At 40.0% G+C, this 27,451-nt stretch overlaps 1 protein-coding gene across 28 annotated transcripts in view; it reads right to left on the bottom strand.

The window, feature by feature from the left end:
* The window catches only part of NRXN1 (neurexin 1), a 1,166,360-nt gene that overhangs the window by 441,171 nt on the left and 697,738 nt on the right, over positions 1-27,451 (bottom strand). For 4 of the 28 annotated variants that reach the window (XM_045077829.1, XM_004752845.3, XM_045077828.1 and 1 more), the window contains exon 1: positions 2,003-2,378. The exons of the other annotated variants lie outside the window; for them this stretch is intronic. In XM_045077829.1, coding sequence (XP_044933764.1) covers positions 2,003-2,258 — 256 coding nt within the window. In that variant the 5' untranslated portion in view covers positions 2,259-2,378. Of the gene's footprint in view, positions 1-2,002; positions 2,379-27,451 lie in introns of those variants that run through there. 28 annotated transcript variants of the gene reach the window in all.

Below are 27,451 nucleotides of genomic sequence, written 5' to 3' on the forward strand. Positions count from 1 at the left end.
GTTTGTAAAGACCAGCAGACGGCGCCTGACTGGGGCAGGAGCTGCAGTGGGAAGGGGAAAAGGAGTGCCGGCTCTGCGGCAGGGCCCCTTCGTGATCTCCTCTCTCGGTTTCCCCAGGGCGCTCCCTGTTCAGCTGCCTCAGCCCTCGGGAGAGACAGAGCCACGGAAAAGGAGAAGTTAAATGCATATGAGATGATTAGCCAAGCACTTCCCACTGGTACAATTAGGCGCCCCACCCCCTCGCATACCCCCATCTGGCTCACCTCACCCACCCACGCTGTCTGCCCCTCCTGCACCCTGACTTGCCTTCCTCCCACGGGACTCTCGCAATTTTGAACAAAGGCAGGGCAGTGGGTGAGAACAGCACCCAGGGAAAAGGAGCAACAAGGTCCTGGAATACTGTGAGAAAGTGGTGAGAGCAGCAGAAACTCCTCATGCTTTCAAATGGATCTAGCCTCTCCGTTATTTAGAGCTAAGAAGCCCAGGTGTGCGGCATCACTCCTCTCCAGCCTGGCCACTCTGAACTAGAGAAAATTCTTGAGAGGGACCTGAGGGAAAGAAGGGAAGGGATTCCTAGGACCCTCGGTGAGGTGCATCTCTAAGCCACTCCTAAGATGAGGTGTCAAGAGGATTTGTTCTCACTTCACTTAGGTTAAGCTATAGCTCCTCCTATCTAACCAGAATTGTCCCTAGGTAGGAAGCCTGTCCCTGAGGAAGGGGTATAAGCAGCAGCTGCTCTGGGGAGAAGATTTACCTAAGGAGAAGGGCAAAGGACATAAAGCTGAACCAAGTCTGAAAGAGGAAGGGGCCCCTTAGGGAAAGGGGGGGGCGGTTGTTAAGTCTCCACAACTTTCTTGCCCTGCCTTTTCAAGTAGCAGACTCAGCACTGGGAGAGAAGAAACAATGGTACTGGGAAAGACTCACCAAAACAGTTTGAGGTTTTATTTATTGGCAGTTCAGGGAATCTGCAATAGGCACTTATCTGAAGATGAGAGGAACCTGGCCTTACATTGTTGGCCACTCTGGAGAAGAAACCTACTAACCACTCTGCTCTTTACAAAGGAAACGGGTCAGGAGAATAGTTTCTCTGGACTCCAACTTCTCCTCCAGGTAGACCTCCTGGCTTAGTCCAGCCAGCGCTCACCCACCTGCCCTCTTTGGGAAGCACTAAACTCTTCAGTAAGAAGGAAGCAGGACCTCCCTAATCCCAAAAGCCTTCAGACAGGAACCATGGGATTTGGGATTGGGTAGCCAACCCTCTCTCTGCTCTGTTTAAAAAATAACTCAGTCCAATCACCAAGAAAGAGAAGTGTATTTGTGTGGGGGGTAGAGTAAAGGCACTGGTGTTCAAAGGTCCTCTCGGAGCCCGGTGGGCGGCTGCCCAGCACCGGAGAGGGTGCCAGGGCGACTCTCCTACCTTCTCCAATTAAGGCAAGAGGCGGGGGCAAAAGCAATTGGCAGCCTGCTGAGCGAGTCCTGGGACCAGCCGCTTCACTGCCACTGCGGTCTGGGCACACTTTGAAGGAATGTGCAAGCTGGAACCTCTCCCTCCCCCAGGCCTGGGAAAACGGGCATAAGGTGGGGCAGCACATACAGCACAGACAAAAGGTTCTGCAGAGTCCTCCTCTCTGTGGCGCTCAGGTCCCTCGGCTGAGCGCGGCGCCCCATCCGGCCACACCGAGTGACCTTCTGGCTAGTAACGCCCCTTTCCCGCGGGGCCCAAGCGCCCGGCCAGGGATGGTCCTTTCATAGGTGCCCACATCTTTTCTCCCGGCACCCCGACAAGAAACGCCCCTCCCACCCCTCACCACAAACACCCGCGACGCCTTCCCCCAGCCCCTTTCTATTGTCTTCAAAGAGATTAGTGGCTCCCACCAAACACACCCAAATGCACCTCCCTTTCTCGCGCTCCCATTTCTCTGAGCCTTAGGGGCCGAGAAGCGAGCGCAGGGTGAAAGGGAGAGAGGGAGTAACCCGCGAGAACTTGGCACCTCAGACCCACCGTGTCCGCCTCGCAAGGATGCCGGTGACCTGTAGATTGCAATAGGCACTGAATGATGCTTGCTGCTGCCATGGAAATGGTGGATGTGGTGCGCTCCCAAACTGGACGCCCCCCATGCCACTCCTAGGAGGCCGCTGAGGGTGAGCGGGACTATCCAGAGCAGGGCCAGGCGCCCCCCTGCGCCGCCGCCGCCACCACCGCCGCCGCCCCCGGGCGAGCCCAGCTCGGCGCCGCACCGGAGCATCCTCTGGTACATGGCGGGGCGCCCGCCGAGGGGCAGCCGCCGCGGGAGGCAAAGTTTGAGGCGCGGGGAGGGGAGAGGGCGCCGAGGAGCGGGCGGCTCCGGGTGGGCTGAGGGGCCGGCAGCCTCACCGCGCCAGAGCACCCATCCTCTCCCTCCTTTGGACAGTCTTCTCGGGGTCCTGGAGTCCGCCGTGCCTTGCACCCCAAAGAATCCGAAACATAGCCGATGCAAATGCAGCTGATGGGGGGCTTGTCCGGGAAGGCAGCCCCGGGAACAGCGAGCGCGGAGCGAGCGGCTGCTCCCAGATTTCCAGGGCTCCAGGTTCTCGAGAGATACTCCCAAAGAGTTTCGGGCGAGAGTGCGTGCCGGGGGGTGGGGAGCGGGGAAATTGTTTAAAGCTCCTCCCGGAGGGTCCTCACTTCTACATGACAGCCATCCACCGCGAATCCACTAGGTAAATCCATTTAGCATTGTGTGTGGGGACTGGGGAGGCCACTTCGCCGGCCCAACCTCCTTTCAAGGGAGAAGCAGACCCCATGAAATCGAGGCACCCCTTCCCTCCATTCAGCCCCGGCCGGCTCCCCGGATCGCGCCAGCCTCCCCCGGGCAGCGCGCGGAGCAGCGGCGCGCATCGCCTGCTCCCGAGGCAATCTCCGCGTCCGCCGCCTCCTGACACTTACGCCCGGCGAGGGGTTCAGAGGGAAGAGTGCACCCTTATGAAGGAAGCGGGGATCGAACCGGGGAAAGAGAGCTGAGGAAAAGCAGCAGCAGACGAAAGAGGGTGCAGGGGGAGAAAAAAGAAAAAGAAAAAAGAGAAAAGAAAAGAAAAGAAAAACCACACACGCTGGCGAAGCGAGGGGCTCTATGCAAATCTGCAGTCTCCAAACAGCAAATCACTGAAGCTCGGATGCAATGCAGAGGACGAGCCTATGTAACGAGGGAGGCTGGTCTAGCTTCCCACAGAAATCGCCCTGCTTTGCCTCTCTCGAGCATTCTCCACACATCAAAGGGACACGTGTACGGCGATGCGGGGAACACCTAAAAAGCAACTCTCCTCTGCCAGGTGATCCCTCCGTCTGAATTACAACGGCAAATGGCACCCTTCCCCTACCCCTATGGTTTAGATGTAACCAGTGTTTAGAGAGCTCTTAAAAGGGAAAGAACCCGGCTCTTTTTATTGGACCAAACTTGTTCTGCCAGGTGTTCAAACCCAATCTGCTAAATATCGTTTGACACCATCTACTCAAGTATCAGTTTTGGTGATCTGTTAATTACACATATTACTCATAACAAAGAGTCCTCATTCCCACTACAATACCATATCTCACATAAGGCAGTGGAAGTGCAGGGAACCAAAACACACGAGAAGGAGGAAAAAAATAGAGTGAATTTGGCAGCCAAGGAAGAGACAGAAAAAGAATGAAAGAGAGGAAGGAGACAGGTGGTAAAGAGGAGGAAAGTAGATAGAAACAGTGTGAATGAGATTGCTTGTACTTCAAACGTTTGGGGGATATTTAAGAACCCCCAAGATCCCTAGAGAAGCCCAGATGTGATGGTGTTTCATAAGGGTGGAGTTCTGCCTTTCTCTCACCCTTTCTCATAAGGAAAATGGCAATGGGAAACAAAAATTCTTAAATCTAGTGCATCCAAGGAAGAGAGCATATTTATATCCCGTGGATGAAATGCAACATCTTTAACTGGAAGCTGCATGTCCTGGATGAGAGACCAGCAAAGACAACACAACCTAAGAGTAAAAATCTAGGATAGCAAGTGGAGTTGGCAAAGAGGACCACAGTCACCAAGCAGATACGATTTAGGACTATGACAGAAATACCTCCCAAGTTTCCAAAACATGATAAAAACTGTGACATGTCTAGTGGCTGGACATTTTTCGTCTTTATTCCTATTTAAAAACAGAGGAAACAACTCTGATAAAGCACTGCTTCTCAAAGGCTCCTCACTGACTATATAATCCCTTAGATCAACAAATACAAAGTCCTGTATGGGGGCAAAAAAAAGTAATACCAGGAGGATTTGATTCACATCAGCCACTCATGGAAGTGGTGACTGAGACTTGTATATTGCCTCCTAGTTCATTCAGAGTCACCCTGGGACCTTGGTGGTAACTATGTAACCCCTGTCCAGGGGCCAACAAATCAAATCCGCAGCAATCCAGTATCTCACATTCCTGTCAAGCTTATATGATTCTACTAAAAAATAATAATTCTTCAGTAGTTCACTGAATTGAAATGGCTTAGCCATGTTAGAGAATATGTTTTTATCTACTTAAATACACCATGTCTCCCAACTTCCCACAGCTGTTCAAAGAGCAACAGAACCTAAATTCAGCACCTTCCACTGTGTACTGTTCCTAGCTCATATCCCCAGGCCATTTTCCTCTTCATTTTGTTATTTTTTAGCATGAGTATTTTAATTCATTAGCCAAGGGTTGTGTATATTCATTTTTAATACATCAAGTAAGCTTTAAAAGGAAAAGAGCAAAATCATCCCAGAGGTATGGTTTTAAGACTCTATGTAATATTCTCATTGTGACATCTCATAGTATTAGTCTGGACAGAGTCCTGGATTGGGAGGTAGGAAACCTGGGTGGCATTCTTGGCCCTACCATTTACTGGTTATGTCACATTAGACACTTAGCCTCTCCCTGAGGCTCCGTGGCTTCCTTTATAAAATAGTCATGTTCCTATTTTTCCTAACAATCCCATAGGGCAGGAAGGCTATAATGCTATATTTAATGTGAGAGTACTTTAAAATATATCAAATCCTCCCCACAATTGAGGCACTATGTCTCTCCTCTCATGTGGGTCTAATGTATTTGAACTGATTAGCCTGCACGATTCTTCAGTTCCTTTCCATTGGTAGGAAATGTAGAGCATTGCATTGTTCCCCAATACCCTTGTATATGGTGTTGATCTGTCCTTGCCTCTCCAACCAGATGGTAGATTCCTGAAAGGGAGAGGAGTCAAGTCTTCATTTGAACTCCCTCACATGCCAGGCATATAGGAAATGTAAGTTAGCCTCTTGGTGCATACCGTCAATTCTCACTATTCATCGTAGTTATGGTCTATAAAGTCACTAGTGGACAATGAATTACAGAACACTGAACCATTGCTCCTAGGTGGTGGGTTCTTAAGGCTCTGGTCACACCACTTTCATCAGCTGGTTAATACATAACTTTGTTTTATGTGTTTTTTCTTTTTTTTTTTTTTTTCTGTTTAAAGACACTTTATTTAATGTATTTGGGTTCTCGTTAACACTGAACCCACTGTCAACCTCACTATAATTCAAGCTTAAGTAAGGCTTAGGTAACATAATAACCTCTTTTCTCTGAAAGGCATACCACAGGCTTCTTATACTTAGGAATGTTAGAACTCTGGCACTACAGTTCAGGGCCATTTTAAACAGCGAAATCACAAAAACCGAAACCAAAACCCACAAAAAACCCCACAGAAATGTGAAAACATGCCATTAAACAGAACACAAAAAAGAGCACCTGTTCATAGTATGAGGCAGAGTGTTGCCTTGTTTGGCCTCTGCTGGGAACTGGGTATTAGGGACTGAAATTCCTTCCCTTTCTGCGTGTGTCTGTTAATGACCACCCTCATGTCACTATTATTGATTTGGGAGTTACAAGTTTAAGTGAAGGCATGAATTCATATCTGGGTATAATGAGCACTTACTGTATTTGTTATTCTCTTTAAAAAAAATAGAGAAGGATGGGGCTGGGGCTTTGGAGAATGATTTATATAAATTAAAACCACAGGAGTAGAGTAAGTAGAGAAGATTCTGGTGAACCTTCCCAAGAACATTCAATGAAGAAAAGGCTCTCCTGCCTGTCTTATATTGTCTCAGGACTAGGGAGATAAAGGAGGGGTTAGGGAAAGGATGGGCCAGAAATCTCGGTTTTACTGGAGTCTCCAGAGCTAAAGAGTAAAGATTTACAGCTGCCTTCAAAGAAGACACTGTAGCTACAATATCCAGGCAGATGTTTGGGCACCTCTGTGATACCTTCGGGGCTCTGGGGTGAGTGCTGTGATACTGAGGCTGCAATATTTGTTACAAATGGTTGTAATTTGGCGGACTAAGGAACAACTCTCTGTTGAAAGAGGGTACAAAAGTCTCAAAAACAAACTTTTGCCTAATCTGGATGAAGGGAGTAGAGCTTGAGCTTACTCTTTATGTCTCTTGAGTTGGTCAGTCCTTGTGGTTATTGCATTGTGGTTACTGAATTATTTAAAGGAAACTAAGGCAGCAGCATCTGACAAATTATTGTCAGTTGAGTTAGGAACTGGTTGGAGGAGACATGGTGCTTGGCTGCCTGTAATTTACTCTTAAATATCTCAGCATAAACAGTGTAATATAAATGTGTGTTAGTGTTCTGTGTCCCAGGAGCGTCAGCTGCCTTCCTCAGGAATGTATGCTCCAGTGTCTCAGCCAGAATTACAGAAGCCAGACGTAGCTTCTAGAAGCCTTGCCTATCATCATCTCCAATCATGATGTGGCTTTGCTCATTAATTACAAAGTATGTCAAGAAAAGGTTATTACTTGTGAAATAAATGGCTTGTCAATTGGTATAATGGAGGTTAGGAATGGGTTCTCTTTCATGAAATTATTAACATTCAAGATCAGTGGGTTAGCCAAAATATTTTACAAACACATGCTTTGCTTCTACTTGAATAGAGTCTGTGAATCTAAGAGATCTTTCACCTTTTACCATAAGGAATGGTGCCACAATAATAGTAATATTAAGAAATAACATATTCGTAACTGGCACAAGTCTGAGAGATATAAATGTATTAGTTCGTTTAATCATCACAAAACCATAGGAAGTAGGTGCTTTTTTAAAAAATCTCATTTATTTATTTGACAGACAGAGATCACAAGTAGGCAGAGAGGCAGGCTGAGAGAGAGGAGGAAGCAGGTTCCCTGCTGAGCAGAGAGCCCTATGTGGGGCTCCATCCCAGGATCCTGGGATCACGACCTGAGCTGAAGGCAGAGGCTTTAACCCACTGAGCCACCCAGGTGCCCCAGTGGGTCCTGATTCTGATTCTGACAGATGATGAGCTGTTTGCTGCCATATTTGCCAAATCCTTTTTGTAAGACATTTTTCATGTACCTAACAGAACCAAGAGCTGGAACTTCATTCACTTCCAGAATAGGCTATAAGATTTTGCTCCTACTTATTAATAAATGTCTGTTTCTGTAGCAGCAGTTGGTTTGCACTTTACATTCACTATGACCTGCACTCTTGGAAATGATTAATGCTCCCCTGCCTCTAACCATTGTGGCTACTGAACTCTACCAAAAGAACACAATAGCTGTGCATGGAAAATTGTCGTAGGCCCACTCACGGCTGATAATCTGTAATGAACAAGAAGTTAGGTAGCCTAAGCTGGACAACAGCATTAAGAAATGGGAGATGGGTCTGACAGCTGAGAGGAGAAAAACAAAGGAAATGGAAGGAGAGAGAGGACCATGAATGGAGAGAGAAGATGCAGAGAAATGGAAAAGGACAGGTCATTTCAAATTATTTTTTCATATTTTAAAAATCAACCCTTCTGTCTCAAGAAACAGGATGGTTGTCAGGCAGACACTTTCAACCTTTTCGTGTTATCCTTAAACTTAATTGGAAATTCTTACAGCTCAGTATTAAGCTTTTTAAATAGAAAAGTAGACACTAAAAGCAGCAGAGGGGAAGTATATTAAAACCCACAGGCAGCACCAATCTTTTAAAAATTAAAAATGAGGAGAGTGTCAGTCTTGCATTTCACATTTCTACTAATGTCAGCACAATGGAAAGGCAAGAAGACCCCACATATCCGTCTCCCTGCATTTCTGAGTCAAGACTGAGAAAGAATAAAGAGGTAAAGACTCAGGAGAGGGTGTCATCTGTGAAGCTGTGGAGACAAACCTCTGACCCTGTTTCCTTTCTGGGTTAGTACAAGTCCCTGTGGGCATTCTGAGAAAGGATCTGAATAGGAGAGCAAGAGCAGTGAGAGTAAAACCAAACCAACCAGCCAACCAAGCAACCAAATGACAAAAACAAGAAAAATATATGTCGGGGCTCAAAGCATCCCTGGAGCCCTACAGGCGTAATAATGTCACTGAAAAGTCAGGTTTATTTATGAAGTGTTTCCTAACTGGAAGTGAAGGAAACTGGAAGTATACTTTCATCTCCCACAACACATAATCCAATCACAGATATAGACTGGTGAATACCATCAGTGTAGCTATTACCTAGAACCTCCACACCGACATATCAAATGAGAGGGAGTAGTGAGAACCCAACACGATACCCAATTCACTCAAATTAAACTAAAGCCTGGATGTGCAGTTTGACTTGTAAAGCATGATTAGATTTATTCAAGCAAGGTTAGTTGCATAATTTAGGGCTGTTTTATGATCTCTCTTTTCTCTTGACCTATTTAATAAAAATTTCATGTATGACATCCTACCTAAAATTTATTGGCTAGGCACCAAGGCGGGGTTATAGAAATTTCACTGCAACAGCATCTTTAAGTATTGGGGGCTTTTCTTGGGCATCAGCCAATCATATGTCATCTCTCAGTCACGGTCATCATAATTGTTTGTACAGTTATTTCAGCCAACTGATGTTGTTGACGCACTCTTCTGTAGGTTCCTGCTATGTGATGTGAATATATTTATAACATCGTGGAAGAACATGTGGCTTGACCGCCAGACTGTGAGTTTGAGTTCATCATTATTATTCATTTGACATTGGGTTTAATGGGCCCTTGCCCTGGTTTCCTCACCTGTAAAATGATTATAATGCTGTGTGTAATGGAATTGGAACAGTTTCCAAAATATATTAAGCACTAAATAAAACTTACTGTCATTTATTCATACGTACATGCTCTAGATCAGTGTTACAAACATAATGATGTGTATTGTGATTTTTTTCTTTAAAGGACTTATTTATTTGTGAGAGAGAGCAAGCGCACAGGGGGAGGAACAGAGGGAGAGAGAATGCCCAAGCAGAAACCCTCTGGGGGGAGCAAAGACCGATGTGGGGCTCAATCCCAGGACTCTAAGATCATGACCTGAGCTGAAATCAAGAGTCAGATGCTTAAGTGACTGTGGCACCCAGGCAGGCGCCCCTGTAATGGGATTTTTAACGTAGGCCATTTCAAACTCTTCCCTACTTGCTCTACGGTCCAGTTTGGCCCTCTCCCCGATAATCTTTTAGTTTAGTGTCTGTGTCTCTGTGGTGCTCAAACTTTAGTATCCTGGAGGATCATTAAAAGGATATGTTACATCATAGATTGCTTTGCTTTTTTGATTCCCTTGCTATGTAGAGATACTAACGATTTGCATTCTTAACAAGTTCCCAGATAATGCTTATATTGCACGCCCAGGGGAACCAGATTTTCAGAACCACCACTCCATCTAAATGTCAAGGTCTTTGCCAAAGGTTTTATTAACCAACACTGGGCAAGTTTTTTAATCAGGCTCCTTACAAATAAAGTCACCTTCTTAGCAGTGTACTCAACGCAGACAACAGTGCTGCTCCCAGATCTCCTACTTAAAACTTTATTTAAAGACTTCAAGATGTCTACCATATAATCCTATATGTCCTCATCTCTCACCTTTCTTCTATTCTGTTCAGAATAAATAAATAAATAAATAAGTTTATTTTAAAATGAATAATTAATTAATTTTCTAAAGTGCTCTTCCACCCTATCTTTTGCATTTAAGCCCTTCTTCGTTTAGCCTGGCTAGAGGCAGGTAGACACTACACGAGGGCTCAGTTCCGATGCTATTAACTTAATAGCCACATGGCCTTATGCAGGTTATTTAAATTCAGTTTTCTTACTTGTAAAGGGGCTTGATAATGGTACAGTTGTTGCAAAGATTAAATGAATTGACAGATGTAAAATACTTAGAATAGTGTCTGGTACCTAATATATACATGTATTAGCATGTGCTTGTTTTTAAATTTTATTTACTTACCTACTTAATTTATTGAATAGGTTATTCTTTCCTCTTCTTTTATGATACAGGGAAGTAAATCAGAAATGATGAGAATGTCTGTTTCCATATTAAACCTGACACTGGCCACCCAAATAGTCCATCACCATAAAACAAACACACATACAACATAAATAAAAGTCCCTTTCAGGTTCTTTCTTATCAGGCCTCCTGTCTGACCAGCAATGGCTACAGGACAGTCAGCAACCCAACCCAACAACCTGGGATCTGTCGGCCTGCCTTCACCAGCAGTCTGCCAAGCAGATCCATCACTGCAGAAGAAAGAAGCATGGGATTATAGCGAACAGAGCTAGACTTGGCAACATAACTATAAGGCAAGTTAGGGAGATATAAAAACTGACACACAATTTGCAAATTCCCTAGTAAATATAGATATCCAAATCCAGAACCAGACATCACACATGTATGACGAGCTCAACTCCCTGAAGGCCCAAGCACTTAGAACATAAACCAATTTGATCCATCCTTATGAATATATGTTCTGGGACGTATATGGCCATTTTACGGCACAGAGAGGAATTTAATCATGCAATTTGAATTGAATCTCTAAATAGGTTTGTCTGGGATCTATAATCTAATCCCCTTTCAATTCAGGATAAATATATTGGATTACACATTTTGTCAAGAGTGATTTTTTTTGACATTAGTACTATAGTTAAGTTAGTACGACTATCATACTACAAATACCTGTTTTCCGGGTAAAGTCAAAGTTCTTTAACATGGCATATTAAGCTCTTCAAAATTTGCCCCCACCCTACCTCTTGCTGTCTTTTCTTCATCTCAACTTCTTTCACCTCCCCTACAAACATCCTTGGCTCCAGCCACAGAATATTTCTCTTCCTGGAAACACACTTTAGTCATTTTCCACTGCCCCTGCTGTTCCTTTAGTAAAAATCATCTTTTCTCTCTTAATACCTCATTCATTCTTCTGCCAAATTTTAACACATAAGTCTCCATTGGAACTTTTTCTGAAATTTGTCAGTTATTTGCTACTTTCTCAAGTGCAGACTATCACAAATACCACCCCCCCCCCAAAAAAAAACCTGGGATATGTAAAAAAGTATATCCACATTATTATTGTGCTGGATGAATACAGTACCAAACTTACTGGTTAAGTCTATCTTCATGTTTATGAGTTTAAAATAACCAAAACCAACAGACAAAGGAAACAAATCATCTTCAATTTATCCTTACAGGCTTTTGGTTAGCTCTTTTATTGCCTAAAATATATAAGAAATTTAGGCTGAACTCTGATTTGAATGCTAAATAAATTGGTTTTGAAGAATAAGGGAATTTGTTGTCATATTTTCCTACTCATGCTATAAACAGATGTCTTTCTTTTACTATGTAAAAAGAAGAAAAAAAAATACCACCCAGCAAAGATGTTTGCTGCCAAGCTGAACTGCAGAGCAAACATTTATAGGTAACTTATAAATCCCTGAAAATAGGATTTTATAATGGAAATGCTGGCACCATTTTAACTATAGCCATTCAAGTAATATCACCATAGCAGAATTTATAATCTAATATACTCGTTCTGGGATGGACGAGAGATTAAGCTTATATGTGTCAGAAAATTTCAGTGGCTCTGTTCCAATTGCATGATCATTCCACAGAGTTCAAATCTCTTGAAATATTTATTTCAAAATGAGTAGTATGTGCTTCCAAACATTTAATCTTAAAAGACAGATTATATTTTTTATACTTGTATGAGAAATAGATGACCTCTGAGGCATTTCAAAAAATCATTAATCACTGAGGAGGTTTTTTTGGTTCTTGTTTTGTTTTGTTTTGTTTTGTGTGCGGGGGGGGGGTTGGTTTTGGGATTTTTTTGGTCTTCTTTTTCCTTCATGAAAGAATTAGTTTCCTCAGATTTTCTCTGTTCTATTGCTGAGATGATTCCCCCAGAGAACTGTGTGTTTATCTTGACAGGTGTTAGTAGATCTGTAGACCTCTGTGGAATTGTTCCTAGCTGCACTAAGGTACAGTAGAAAACATTACATCTACAAACTAATGAACTTACCTTACTGCATTCTAAATAAAATAAACCACACAGCAAGTGAAATTAATCTGCTAATGTCTTTCTAATGAAGCTTTCATTAGGCATATGGTGTGGTCTTCAATATTTAACACACGATAGTATTAAAGAATACCTCATGATTTTTAAAAAGCTTACCTGATGACTGCCACATATATTATTTTCCAATGAACCAGTTTACCCTCACTGTCTTTAGGTCCTTAATCAAAGTGATACAAGAAACATTTCAAATATTTTATATCCAAATGGAGAGAAGAAATAAATGTCCTATCTACATTTACCCTTAAATAATTAAAACTAGATTTGCTGTTCTAATTTTTAAGGGTGGAGAAAGCTTTCAATTTTCTGTGCAATGTAAAGACTCACATACTAATAAAAATTAGGAGGCAGATATTGAGAATGAAACTACTTAGGTCCAATTTACAATGTTTTGCCTTAAAATAATGCTACCTCCTATAATAGCAAACACCAGTTTCCGTTGTGGTGAAAACTGGACACTTTGATGGGCAATGGAAGATCAGTGGCCAACACCATTAGTATCCCTTCATTTTGGCAACATTTTGATTTGTCATTTGTTAAGAAAATAATCTAAAGCATCTGGCAGGAAAAACTACCTATGTCCAAATATCCCCAGTTTTGGAGCATGTGCTATTCCATTCCATCTAATATTTCTAGTATCACATAGAAGAGCCACACAAAAGTCACCTCCTCACCGTGACACTATGCCAGTCTTAAATCCTCATTTGAGGCTCCCATGTAAATTATCTCCTGCTTTGGTATAATCATAGTTGTCCAACTGAGACTTGAGGATCTTACTGTCATTATTTAAATTTACTTATTTCAACTACTATTCACTGCCAACCAATAAGAGGTAAGAAGACAGACATGGTAAAGGTGGGTCTTTTCTCCTTCCGCAGTAGCAGCCAGAAACAGTATAAAAGCAATGGATCATGAAGAAAAGCAATTTCCTACTTGAGGGATTAGAGAGTACCCTCTCTTGTACTGTTAAATCAAAGTTTTAGTTATTTTTTCAAGTAATATTGATTTTTTTCAATTTACATGTATAGTCTCTGGAGAAGCTGCAAGGGACCCCCGAACACAGACCCTCTCAACCAGTCAATAAAAGAGAGAAAGAAAAGGGGGGGAAAAAAGGCAAAAAAAAAAAAATGCCCTCCTTTATGTTCTACTGCTCTGAGCAAGCCTTTTACACAGCATGGGGGAGGGGGGGTAAGAAAAACAAACAAAATTGGAAATCGCTACACAAGCTAAAAATATTCAAGGAAGAATTTGAACTGATATGTGAGGCTTTTTTCTTTTCTTTCCTTAGGAAAAATAAAGGTGATTTCTATTTTCAAGCAGCTCCCATTAGCCAGCATTAGAAAATTGAAAACTATGCAAATTTCAGCAAATGTTTGCTTCATCTTTTAGGTTCACAAGAATATTAACCACTGCTATTAGTATTACATTCCAATTTGAAGAAGTTTGTAGCACAAAACTGTGCCCTGGAATATCATGTGAAAATCTTAATATAAAATGCATTTACATGCCAGGAGCAGTAACACACGCTTTTAAATAATAATGGCAAATAATAGTTCCATGTATAAAATGTGGAGGAGGAAACTCACGAGCCTGTTTTCACAGATCACCCTCCCCCTCCCCCTGCTTATTTGAGGCTTATTGCTTCTATGAGTCATGTTTATGGAAACTGCATATTTTCTACGCTGAAAACTGTCATGTCACATAATTAAAAACAAAGAGTCCCACAACTAAATAATAAAGTTGTGATAAAACCTTATAATTTATTTCAACTTATTCCTCAGTCCTCCAATTTTATCTGCCTCTATTCTAGCCTTCACGCTGTTAACAGATAGTTGAGGTACAGTGGTTGATTAGTGGACAAAACTCTAGCTTTTCTTTTAATTGCCTGTCTTTCTCTATTTTTTTTTTTTTTTTTTTTCCAGTTTGTCAAAATAGGATGCTATTAAGACTTTTTTTAAAAAACTTTACAGCCTATAGAGACATTAAGAGCAGGAGAACAAGTATATTAACGTAGTAGATATTTTCCATTTTATATATCACTGGAGTAATATTTTCTAAATTTGGTGGGATAGTTGGGATAGTCTACTGTATAAAGTAGGAAATTATTTATGAAAATTAAAGTGATTAAAAACCATACACAGAGACCAAATTAGAAGAGAACAGATCTATTACAACCCAGCAGAATAAGATTTGTCTGTTGCAATCACATAACCTTAGATTAAGGTTGATGTAGTTCAGCATGGCTGAGATAAGTAGGATTTGGAGGGATGAATGATATTTTCACTCAGTGCAAATTACTCAATCCAATAATAAACTGATAAAAACTGGTTAGTTTGGCCAATGAAATTTTAATCTACTGGGCTTCCAGGAATGGGAATTAAACAACAACAACAACAAACAAGAAAAACAAAACGAAATAATAGCAAGACTTAGACTGCTGACAGGTTACAGAATGGAAAATACAGTTGTGATTTCCCAGACAGTATAAAAATATGATTTGTAATAAGATTCAACTCTAGCACTAAAGAGTCCTATGGTTTCCCATGACTCACTAGGCACTATCTATATATGAATACCAAGATTCATTTTAAAAATTGGTGACTGTTCTGTTATAGTTTTTTGGGGGACAGCCCAGTCCTTGGCTTGCAGATCAAGCTATCAATCTAGAAAAGCAGTTGTAGCAGATACTTTTAGTTTTGTATGCAATATCTATTTTGCCTTTTCCCTGGCAAATTGAACCAATTATTTTGGAGGGAGAGGGAGGAATAAAGTACATAGGATGACAAATATGCTTCACTAAAAATACTTGCTTTCCCAAACCCCTTTACAGTCAGAGTGCCTTTGTGACCCAGTTAATCTTCAGGAAATATAAACAAGAAGGCATTGGGATTGTTTTTTAAAAAGTCATTTTGGATAGCATGTCCCTTGAAGCTTTTTGCCATAAAACCTTATTCTTCCTGTCCCAGATGCAGATTCAATACCCATGGGAAATACCCATTCTGAGACCATGACAAAATGACACTGTGAAGATAAAGAAACAAGAAGACAGAAGGAGCCAAAATACTTGATGTTTTCCTGCAGGAGTTACACTAGCCCTGTGTCACCTAACAATCGACTTCTTAGATTTGAAAAAATAAACCATCTGATGTAAGTCACGTTATTGGTGTCTGGAAGTTTGATGCATAACTAATATAACTAATTTCTTGGAAGGATGATTAGTTATATGAGTAAGTCAGCCATCCACCCTGGGCTCTAGGAGAGTCATTTATCCTTAAGGAAAGTAGGTGACATACTGCCCCAGAACTAATATTAAAAAGAGTGAGAATATGCTTTGGGTTTCTCCAGAACCACATGCATTGTGGAAAGTCAAGGCAGCTGTTTTAATATAGGGACCCATTAAAAGTGAAAATTGGGAAATAAAGCTACCCAAGGTCCTTAAACAAGAAGAAAATGGCATTTAGTAAAGAACGTTATGGAACTGAAGGGAATTTTTTTTTCTCCCCTCCCCCAGCATGCCAGAAAAAAAAAAAAAAAGGAACATTCCATTTCTTAGAGTTAGGTAATTAGAGTCTGTAGAAAACACACCAACCAGGGGGTCTGTAAAGTGAGTGGGTCTTATCTGTAATAAAATCATCTTCCCAGGCAATGCATCCAAGCATGAGCAGGCTGGTATATATTTATTTGTGTGTTTGTTTATCAATGTATCTAATAATTTACTTATCAAACGGGTATTTATCAAGCATCTATTCTAAAGCAGATCCTGAGCTTGTCCAGGAAGAAGCCACTAAGGGCTTGGTTCTAGTTGAGGAAATGAACCTTTGGACTAACAGCCTCCTTATCTTGAGCTGGGCTGATGATCCCAAAACACTGAAGTCTGTGAAAGGATAATTTGTACATTGTAGCTTACAGGACTTTCCCTGTAGATGGAATCAAATTGGAACTGAAGGAGTGTTCTTACTTCTGCTAATACAGTTTCATACTGAGAGAGTTTCAAAGCAGCAATGCACACAACTCAGACATGCTTATTGACCAGGTGTTTACCACCTATTTGGCAAATGCTGTTTATGAAGTTTTTAAGAAACAAATATTGATCCAAACAATTCCCTTGAATTTAATATTCTGTCATTCTTCAAGGCCACTATTAACTTTGATGTACACATGCAATTACCTGTCTGTTTAAGGAGTTGAAATTGCCCTAACTCTTGGGCACCGCACCATGATTAAATGCATATAAGCAACAAGTGTTGACTAGGGCAGCCAGAAAACCACTGTGGCGGAAGATCGATAGTTACATTATATACCAAAGAATGTCTTTGTTACTGTTTCCTACAGTCCTCCAAAATATGGATAAAAATTCAAAGCTGGACTTGATTTTTTCTTCTGCATACATGTTCATGCAAATGCAAATAAAAATTATCTAGGAAGATTCCAGAGAGCCCACAGAGGAGTGAAGATTGTTTAAATTATTATAGAGTTCTTAAAACACATCTTCAACTGGCAGGACATCCTTTCCATCAGACTCCCATATGTTTCAGAGCAGGAAAAATTAACAAGCATGAATGTAAAATCCTGCATGTAGGTTTGAGAAAATAAACAGCATAAACAAAGGATGCGGGAAATCTGATGATGTTGTTAGTGTAAAAAAGAACTAGGGGATTGTTAATGAACAAAAATGTAGTAATAAGCAACAATTTGATACAATTGTTAAAAAGACACTTGCATGAACTAAAATCAAGCATGCAGTTCATTTATCTGAACTTTACTTAAGATACATATGGGGTACAGTTTGACATACTGGGTACCCCATTTTAAAAAATACATTGAGGGGCTCCTGGCTGGCTCAGTTGGTGGATTATGTGACTCTTAACCTCAGGGTGTGAGCTTCAGGGCCACATTGGACATAGAGTTTACTTTAAAAAAAAATATATATATATATAGATGTATATATATATATATATATATATATATGTATATATATATATTTATATTTATATAATACATTTTATGTATATAAAAATACATTGGTAAACAGAAGAGTGACCAGAGGCTCAGAGGAGCCAGGTTCAGTCAGGTGTAGCAGAGATTAGGGGGAATAATTACAAACATCCTCAAACACTTGTTGGGCTTTCATACAGAAGAAATGCTTTATGAATCTATTCTTTACTTTTTTTAAGATTTTATTTATTTATTTGACAGAGATCACAAGTGGGCAGACAGGCAGGCAGAGAGAGGAAGGGAAGCAGGCTCCCTGCTGAGCAGAGAGCCCTATGTGGGGCTCAATGCCAGGACCCTGGGATCATGACCTGAGCCTCAGGCAGAGGCTTTAACCCACTGAGCCACCCAGGTGCCCCTATGAATCTATTCTTTACTGGCTTTGTAATTAGAGGAAGGCCCAATAGGTGGAAACCCATTCCTTTGTAAGAAGATATTAGTGCTCAAATAAGTGAAGTGAAGGTTCCAGAAAGAACTGTTTAGAAACTGAGAATTTGGAACTGATTGGCATTCCCACAAGGGACTTACTGATTTATTCCCCTGTCCTGGAATCTTGCCTGTGAGCCTTTCCTTGGATAAGCAAATGATGAAGCTTGTGAGAAAAGATAAAAAGAACTTTAATCTAATTGTCAGCCAAGGAAACTAAGAGTAGATTCCTATTTGAGAGTTGCAGAGAAAGAACACGAAGGCTACCCTCTGAAGTATTTGTGTATAGCCTGGTCAGGCAAGTAACTCATTCCTAAGTACCTTCTTGGGGAGCTAGGTAACTATCCACATGAAAGTAGACCTAAGTTTATTATGTAATATATTTTCAATCATATGTCTATAGCTCCAGGGAAATGTGTCCATGTTCCATGAGGACCATAATACATCTAAGAAAAATAAAATAATTCTAACATAAAGAAACTGAGACTGCATGTCTCCCAGTTAGGAAGCCAAAAAAAAAAAAAAAAATTAAAAAAAAAAACAGTCTAAGGGGAAGAGAGAAGATGAGATCTCATTGGAGAACATAGAAGGGCAAGGTCATGGCGATGTGAGAAAAAGGTGGGTAGTGAAGAATCTTAGCAACCGCAGACACGAGGGAATGAGGACATGTGTAAAATAAACCAAACAAGCAAAGTAGCTCATTATATATTATGTATTTTCTATGTGCTTTCCATCAGACTCCTCTGCAATTAGACTGTACCATCCAAATTATGAATTTCTGACTAAGTTTATTATAGGCACTGCATTTGATCATAAATATAAAGAATTTTATCAGTACTCTCATTAAGCCTGAAATCTTATCCTTTTGTGCCAAATCACCTGGACAGATCTTGCAAAATGTTAAACACATCCTACAATTCCAAGTAAACAGGCACAAATAAATTAAAAATAGCAAGATCTTACCTGTCTTTGGTATTCTAGTGGAACTGATGTGCATCTACCTTATATACTTTTTATTTGAAAAAGTATCCAGTTTTTTAATGTTCTTTATGATTTTGGACTATAAGTGCCCTCCACAACATCTCCTCTGGTCTCAAACACCCACATATCCGAAGCTAATTGGCATTTCTGTAGTAGGGGATACTGAAATACCCACTGACCCACAGCTCCCAGAGGATTTGTTACTTGAAATGGTGGCCAGCATCTCCTCCCACCCATTTTTGTGAGCTGATGCTTCCTAAAAGTACACAGACCCAATCACGGTCATAATCTCCCAGTGCCGTAGTGGAGGAAAAGCGGGGAAGGCTCACTGAACCACTGAGGAGGAGGTTGTGGTATAAACTAAGCAAATTCAAGAAGGCAGATAAAATACCAAAAGGATGACATAAAATGAGTAAGGACCATGGTTAATGGGCAGAGATAAACATAGCTCTTGAGAAAAGATATTACTTCTATTTACTGAAGACTCCTCATTTTCTAACTCTCCCAGAAAGTCTCCCTGTCCATTCTCCTACTCTGTTCACTTATTTTTGGTGCCATTTCTGTGACATGACTTCAGCCCCCATGTACGGACACTGTGTGGACGGACACTGACTCTCCAGCTCTATCGCAGCCACGTTAGAAGGTCTACGTCATAAGCTGCTTTGATTCTCCATTTCATAAGCAGGTTTTTCTTTTAAAAATGCAGTCTGCTGCCCACTTACAGTACTAATGCATGAAAGTACAGTTTAAAATTGCACTTCACCCTGGACTTACTGAATTTCCGGGGATGTGCTCTAGAATCTGCATTTTTTAAAAAAGATTTTATGTATCTATTTGACAGAGACAAGTGAGAGAGGGAACACAAGCAGAAGGAGAGGGAGAAGCAGGCTCCCCGCTGAGTAGGGAGCCAGTTGCAGGGCTTGATCCCAGGATGCTGGGATCATAACCTGAGCCGAAGGCAGTTGCTTAATGACTGAGCCACCCAGGTGCCCCAGGAATCTGCATTCTTAACAAGAGACTGAAGAAAAGTAGCATGCACCCTTATTTTCCAGCCAAAGGCCTTGCACAGAGCAGGAGCTTGTAAATGACTAGTACTGCTTTTAATATAATGCTTTCTGGCATGTCCACATGTATTTATGAGAAATTAAAAAATGCTGATTTGCTCAGGGGGTCCTCTGTCTGCCACAAGATAGTAAATGCCTTGAGGGCTGATGTCCTACCCAGATAGTTCTTCGTAACTCCTTTTAATTTTTTTTTTCCTATAGCACTAGGTACTTCCTAGAATGCCCCATAAATGTTTATGATAGAGAAGAAAGAGAAAGGTGAAGGAGAAGAATTGGGAGGGGGGTAAATTTATGGCTGGGAAGCACCAATGGGGGGTTATTCAGAAACTCCTTTACTTTGATGAACTGGAATTCAAAAGTGCTAATGAAGTCTCTACTTAATCCTTTTGACTTAATTCCTTTGCTCTACTCTTGCTAACATTGAGACTTACCCATATAATATTTTTGAGACTGATAAAGACTATATTGATCTCTATATCCCTCCTTAAAATTGATTTAAAGAAGATCATTTCATTTCTATAAGCACATGTATGTTTGCATGTTTGTATATGTAATTATTCACATGGATAAACTCAGCAATGATCCCTGCCAATTAAGGGCAGTGTTAATGAGCTGTAAAATGGACTCACCCAGTCATCCATGCATTCCAATGGTCTCTTATTACAAAAGGCATTCCTCCTCTTTAACTCAGGTCTAACTCCCACACAAACCTGTGCTCTTACTTTATTACAAATAGCCAAAAGTCAAAATTGGAAATTGACTTGAGAACATGTTGTTTATGCCCAAGCCAATAGGGAAATGAGGCTTTATTGCCTCTATTCTTCAGGATTCAGTTTTTTGAATTGTAAAAAGACCCCCCCCCCCCCCGCTCTCCACTTCCATTCCCTCTCAAGAATGGGTCCTATACTCAAGAGTTGCTTTTTAATAGAATCAAATATTTTATTTTATTTATTTATATATATATTTTTGAGAATGGAAGCTCTATCTACATTAAACATCATCAAATCACAGCACCTTAATTATGATGATGCTGTGACCTAGCAGGGTTACATGATTTACTCAGAGGTGCAAAGTTAATTAAATTACAGATCAGATTCTTATCCTAAGATCTATGAACAAGCTTCAAGGAGACCAAAAACCTTCAATGTATGCAAATTCTGTGTGCACTTATGTGCATTTTTATGGAGAGAGGATCCATCATTTTATCAGACTCTCGAAATGTAACTGAGATAGTCACTGTTGGTAGTGAAACTAATACAATACTTTTTAGAACTAAAGAAGGGGCACCTGGGTGGCTCAGTCCTTAAGCTGCTGCCTTCAGCTCATGTCATGACCCCAGGGTCCTGGGATCCAACCCTGCATTTGACTCCCTTGCTCAGTAGGAAGCCTGCTTCTCCCTCTCCCACTCCCCCTGCTTGTGTTCCCTTCATCACTGTGTCTCTCTCTGTCAAATAAATAAATAAAATCTTAAAAAAAGAAAAAAAAAAGGAACTAAAGAAGAAAAGAGTTGAAGGTCATGTAACCTAAACTTATACTCAATATCAGCCTTGGATACTATTTCTGATGCATAGCATGCAAACTCTACCTGGGATGTTCAGATACTAGTGACTCACCATCTCTCATATTAGCATGGTTCAAAGCTCTAGTCATTAGGAAGATATTATTTCTCCATATACTTTCTTTCTTATATTTTCTCTCAAAGGTCCAAGCACCGTCTTTTGAAGCCACAAAAATTAAAGCCATTTTTGTTTACTCAGAATGCCTTTCGAATACTAGAAGATGACTGGTATACTCCTTTGAACTTGTGCTTCTCTGGTCAGAAGAGCCAAGATCCCAGGGTGCCTGGGTGGCTCAGTGGGTTAAAGCCTCTGCCTTCAGCTCAGGTCATGATCCCAGGGTCCTAGGATCAAGCCCCCCCATCGGGCTCTCTGCTTCCAGCCCCTCTCTCACTTTGCCTACCTCTCTGCCTACTTGTGATTTCTCTCTGTCAAATAAATAAAAAATCTTAAAAAAAAAAAAAGAAGAAGAAGAAGAGCCAAGATCCGTTACAATTCTAGCTGCCTCTTTAGACTCAGAGACATACAGAGCTGGAAGGAACCCACTTCAGCTTGTCAATTTTCTGTAATAAGCATATAACCCCAAACTGGAAACGTTCTATTTGTGATCTGACTATCCAGGAATATCTCTTTTTGGTAGGTATTTTTGCCTTTTTACTTTATCTTATTTTTTTTCCCCCACAGGAAGATCACAGTATTTTACTGTTTAACTGGGAAGATTAGGGACTAATGTCTTTTCTAGAAGTTTCCCATTTGAAACAAAACACAGCAAGACACATGCACTCGGCCATTCAGACCAACACTTCCTATTTTAATATAATGATGTGAACTTAAATAAAACATATGAAATATCCAAAAGAGAAACATTACGTACTTTTATTTTACCTGAAAAATCTAGCAGTTTTTCCACAAGCTGAGTCAGAAACAAAGAACAGAACACCTCAGATATATAAAAGAAGAATAGTAAAGATGGCTTGGAGTATAAAGCTTTTCCATTTCAAGTGTTACAAAAATTTTCCTCAGGTACTTGTTTTAAAAGTTCCAAAGAACGGTTTCTCTCAGTGTCTACTAACAAACTTCAGTAATGTAGTGACAGTCATGCAAATAACCTAAACTTAATATATGGACAAGACAAAAAAATCAGTCCTTTTTTCCATTCCCATATTGATTTTTCACACCAACATTCCTCAAAGACTTATGAGGAGCACTTATCCTACCAAATGCTCTATGAAGATGAAATACCTATAGTGAAGTACATTTCAAAAATATCCCCTGCCATAACTGCTTCTCTGTGATTCCTATTACAATAAATTGCAGGCTCCAAGACCTTCCCTTTCTGAAAACAACACCGATGTTGCTCAAAACACACTTTGGGTAGTAATGCACCACAAAGGTCCAAGGAATCAGATTTCTATCAAATCTCACTTTATTCTAATACCTCAACCAATGTGAGTGTGCACTTCGGGTGAGTGAGACTTGTAAGTCTCTATGATGATGGATCCTTCTCTGCCTGGCTCCTGGTAAGATCCAACAAGCCCTAAAGAAGAGTTAGGTACAAAGCCTTTTTTTTTTTTTTTTAAACCTCCCATGGAGGTAGATGAAGGCTCTGGGATCAGGCTGGAAATTGTCGATATTCCTCTTCCACTCCTGGCAGCTAAATGGCTACGTGAACTCACAACTCCCCCAGCCCTCATACTCTTACTCACAGAAAGATGTAAAAAGTGTAGCGATAAAGATTCAGGTTTGTGAGGGAAATTTTACTTTGGCTTCCAGTCAATGCTGGGTGCTCTAATTCCATTTTTTAGAGAGGTCTAAATTGAAAGAGTTTAGGTACACTTTTTTTTTTTTTAAGATTTTACTTATTTATCTGTCAGACAGAAATCACAAATAGATGGAGAGGCAGGCAAAGAGAGAGAGGAGGAAGCAGGCTCCTTGCTGAGCAGAGAGCCCGATGTGGGGCTCGATCCCAGGACCCTGAGATCATGACCTGAGCCAGAAGGCAGAGGCTTAACCTATTTAGCCACCCATGTGCCCCTAGGTACACATTTTGTATCATTCTCTGAGAGTCCTGGAAGAGAAGAGGGTCCCAGATGAACAGCATTCAAGAGGAATCTAGTCTTGGCTATCATACCATCAAAACAGTACCAAAGATACTATGTTCATTTATTTGTTTGTATTGTTTTAAGTCCATACATTTTTAGACATTCAAATGGAAGTATCTGCAGGTCATTGAAGTGATGCCCTGGATTTGCTTCAAAATCATCTGTTAAGAGGGTAGAAATGCAAAGGGATGAAGTTATAGATAAAATAGTACTGACCTGGGACGCCTGGGTGGCTCAGTTGGTTAAGTGGCTGCCTTCGGCTCAGGTCATGATCCTAGCGTCCTGGGATCGAGTCCCACATCGGGCTCCTTGCTCAGCAGGGAGCCTGCTTCTCCCTCTGCCTCTGCCTGCCATTCTGTCTGCCTGTGCTCGCTCTCCACCCCCCCTCTGATAAATAAATAAAATCTTAAAAAAAAAAAATAGTATTGGCCTGTAAGATTATTGTTAGAATTGGATGATGAATTCCTTTGGATTCCTTGGATTCCTTTACTTTTCTCTTCTCTTTACCTTTGATTGTTATGTTCTATGATTAAAGTTAAATAATACTAATAGTAAAGCTGAAAATCCCATACAGAACTGTCAACCCCTATAAATAAACTCAGAAATGAGTGGAAGCATTGGGGAGTTTTTGCCAAGTGGTCAAGGCATTCACTACTGTAACAAGTAATTTCTGCTGAGGCTACTATTATCAATTGTAACACCCTTAAGCACATAATGTTCCTGGGCAAATTCTCTTTATTTATTTGAGTGACTGACCCCATATGACAAAAGAGAAAATATTACAATCACCAGAAAACGATGTGATTACGAATTGCATGGTCACCTCATAGCGTGAGAGTTTTCACAGTCAATAACTGATGTAGAGTTAAGAATCACTCTCAATATTTTGAAACTATATTATTAAAATCCACATTTTGTGAATTGCAAATAACTGCACTGTGGATACCAGCAAATGCAACAAGTTTCTGTGAAAGCTTTTTGAGTTTCAGAGGCTTCCTTTTGACAGATTTCTTAAGTTATAGAATGCAGCCATCAGCAGTCTGTAGAAAAATGAAATACTGCAAGTCTGTTTTTATGCAGCTGGGATCAAGTTACTAAATGGATCAAAAGAAATAATTTCTTTGAAGAGGTAGCTGTTGACACCAATGTCCTAAAAATAAGTGCAATTTTGTGGGTACAAAAACTTGTTTATATCTCAGTGGAAGTAACTAGATATAGTTTCTATAAATATACTTGCACTCAAGATATACTGGATGCCACTCTAAACATATTTTAATAAACCTCAGTTTAACATTACTATTATTAAGGGGAAATTGCATGCTAGCCTTTGAATAACTGACATTGCTAATGACATATATTCTTACCAGGCTTAGTTTATGGGGTTAATGATTTTAAAAACAACCAAAATCATTACCCAACTCTTACTCTGTGCTACACACACCAGCCAGACACTTTCCAAAACCATTTCATGTGATTTTAGAATTAAATTTAATTTTTAATAACTGGCTATTAATACCAATATTTCATAGGTGAAGATGCTGATTTTCTGAGAGAGTTTTAAGTGCAACTTGCCAAAGTTGACACAGGTGATATGTGTCTGACTTGGAATTTAGGTACAATTCGATTTAATTCCAAAGCTCTTAATCCTGAAATTATATGCTACTTATTAACATATCAACTGATTTTAAAATATAGAAAATAAGTAACAGCAATATCTTTTTAAATCTCTTTGCATGTGAAAGGAAGCTTAAGCTGGAAATTAGGCAAACAGAAAGATTTATACCAATAAACAAAGCATATTGAAAATTATAGAGAACAAGTGTAGGAAAGCTACAAGATAGCTAAATTTAACATAATATAATTTTTTGCCACAATAAAAAATTGGAAAAAGAAATCAGGACCATCAGAGGATACAAGAGGGATGCTTGATCTAAGAGTGCAAATGAAAAAAAAATTAAATACATTTTTTAAGGGGCACCTTAAAAAGGGGCTCAGGTTAAGCATCTGACTCTTGGTTTTGGCTCAGGGCTCAGGGCATCATCTCAGGGTTGTGAGATCAAGCCCCTCTTTGGCTCCTCACTAGGTGTGAAAACTGCTTAAGATTCTCTCTTGAGATTCTCTTAAGAATCCTCTTAAGATTCTCTCTCCCTCTCCCTCTGCCCTTCCAAAAAAATTAAAAAAAAAAAAATAAATAAATAAGTATACTTTTAAAGATTTAGTAAAAAATATATATCTTTAAAGATTTTATTCATTTATTTATTCAAATAAATGAAGAGAGAGAGAGAGAGCGTGAATTGGGAGGAGTAGAGGGAGAGGGAGAAGAGACTCCCCATTCAACAGGGAGTCCAACCTGGAGCTCAATCTCAGGACTCCAGGATCAGGACTTGAGCTAAAGGCAGCCGCTTAACCATCTGAGCCACCAAGTCATCTCCCAAAAAATATTTTTTAAAGAAAAACATTTAGGCTCTGAAGTAAAAAGATTAACGTAACGCCTTTACAGAGAATAATAAACTAATCAACAAATAGAGTTATATAGTCCTGGTTCTAAGACACAAAATATCCTCCAGTTAGTTGCTGACTCACTTGGTACACCTATTGTGTACCGCTCAGAGGATGCTGGCTAGAGCAAGGTCTTAGGTTCAAAGTCCTGTGGGAGGAAACAAACAACTGAAAAAAAAAATGTACTTCAAAAGATAACATAACAATCCTAGACATCATCTAAGATTAATAAGACACAAAAAGCCAAGAAAGATTAAATTTTGTAGAAAGCAAATTAAAATTTTGTAGATAGTAATATAATAGAAAAAAATTATACTCTACAACTCAATATTAATTAATTATTTGGGTATGTATAATTCTATATTGCTGAGGGGAGAATGTAAAATAAATGGCGAAAAACAGAATCATTTTTATTATTTCATTAATACCTGCAGAAAATGAATTTAGAAATTGCATTTGAAGCTTCTAAAAGGCTTATATAAATAGCACAAGAATATTTCCTATCATACATGTCTGAATGAGGGAATCGATTTTGATGAAAACTTTAAAATTTAGTGGTTTAGGTTGTGAGAAAATTATTTGTCTCCATTCATATTCTATTGGGGGCAGTTCTAAGACTTGCTATTCCATCAAAATTTGAAGCGGGATGGGAAATAAATAAGGGGAAAAAAAAAACAGGATGGAAGTTACAGCAAACCTCCAAAGAATATTCCTTTAATCCTACAATGTGTGTAAGCTACCTAGATAGTGCTGGTGAATTTGTTCAAAATATTGGTGAAGTGTGGGTTTATTGAGTTTTGAGCTATGGTTTTTGTAACAACCTGATACTAGAGCCAAAAAAAAAAAAAAGAATTCTATGTTGTTCATGAAGAAATGATTTGAGAGATTTAGCTCACAAAATTTTCAGTTAATTTAATTAATAAAAATAATGTAGACCCCTGCAAGGGAAACACTCATGAAAAGACCAGTAGTAGGTGTAAAGATAATTTCTGCCTGGCTGACAGCAGAGCATGCATTACAAAGTATGCATGTTGTAGCCTTGGGATCTGGACAGTATGATGTAGAGTTTAGAATCACAGATTTTTAGAGCTGAAGGAAGGAGTCCTTAAAGATGATCTAAGAACAATTCCAATCTCCCCAACTGATAGATAAGAAGAATAAATCCTAAAAAAGATGAACAGATTTTTATGTGGCCCTTAAGAAGCCATACAACTTCTCCGGGTTTCAGTTTTCACATTATCAAAATGAAAAGTTGGAACTAGCGGATCTCCAAAGTACCATTATAATAAATATTAGATGGATTCCTAATTTATCAAAAGATAGAACAAGTTACTGGCAGACATTAAACTGAGATTTCAGTTCCCACCTCCAAAATCTCCTGGTCTTATTAGTCCAGTTTATGTTCTGTCTTTTGCTCACAAATACCATTGTCATTATACATTTATGAAAAACACAAGTGAATAAATGGGTGAAAAAA

The sequence above is a fragment of the Mustela putorius genome, unplaced genomic scaffold, assembly GCF_011764305.1.
Source record: "Mustela putorius furo isolate JIRA1106 unplaced genomic scaffold, ASM1176430v1.1 tig00000224_pilon_pilon_pilon, whole genome shotgun sequence".
NCBI lineage: Eukaryota > Metazoa > Chordata > Mammalia > Carnivora > Mustelidae > Mustela > Mustela putorius.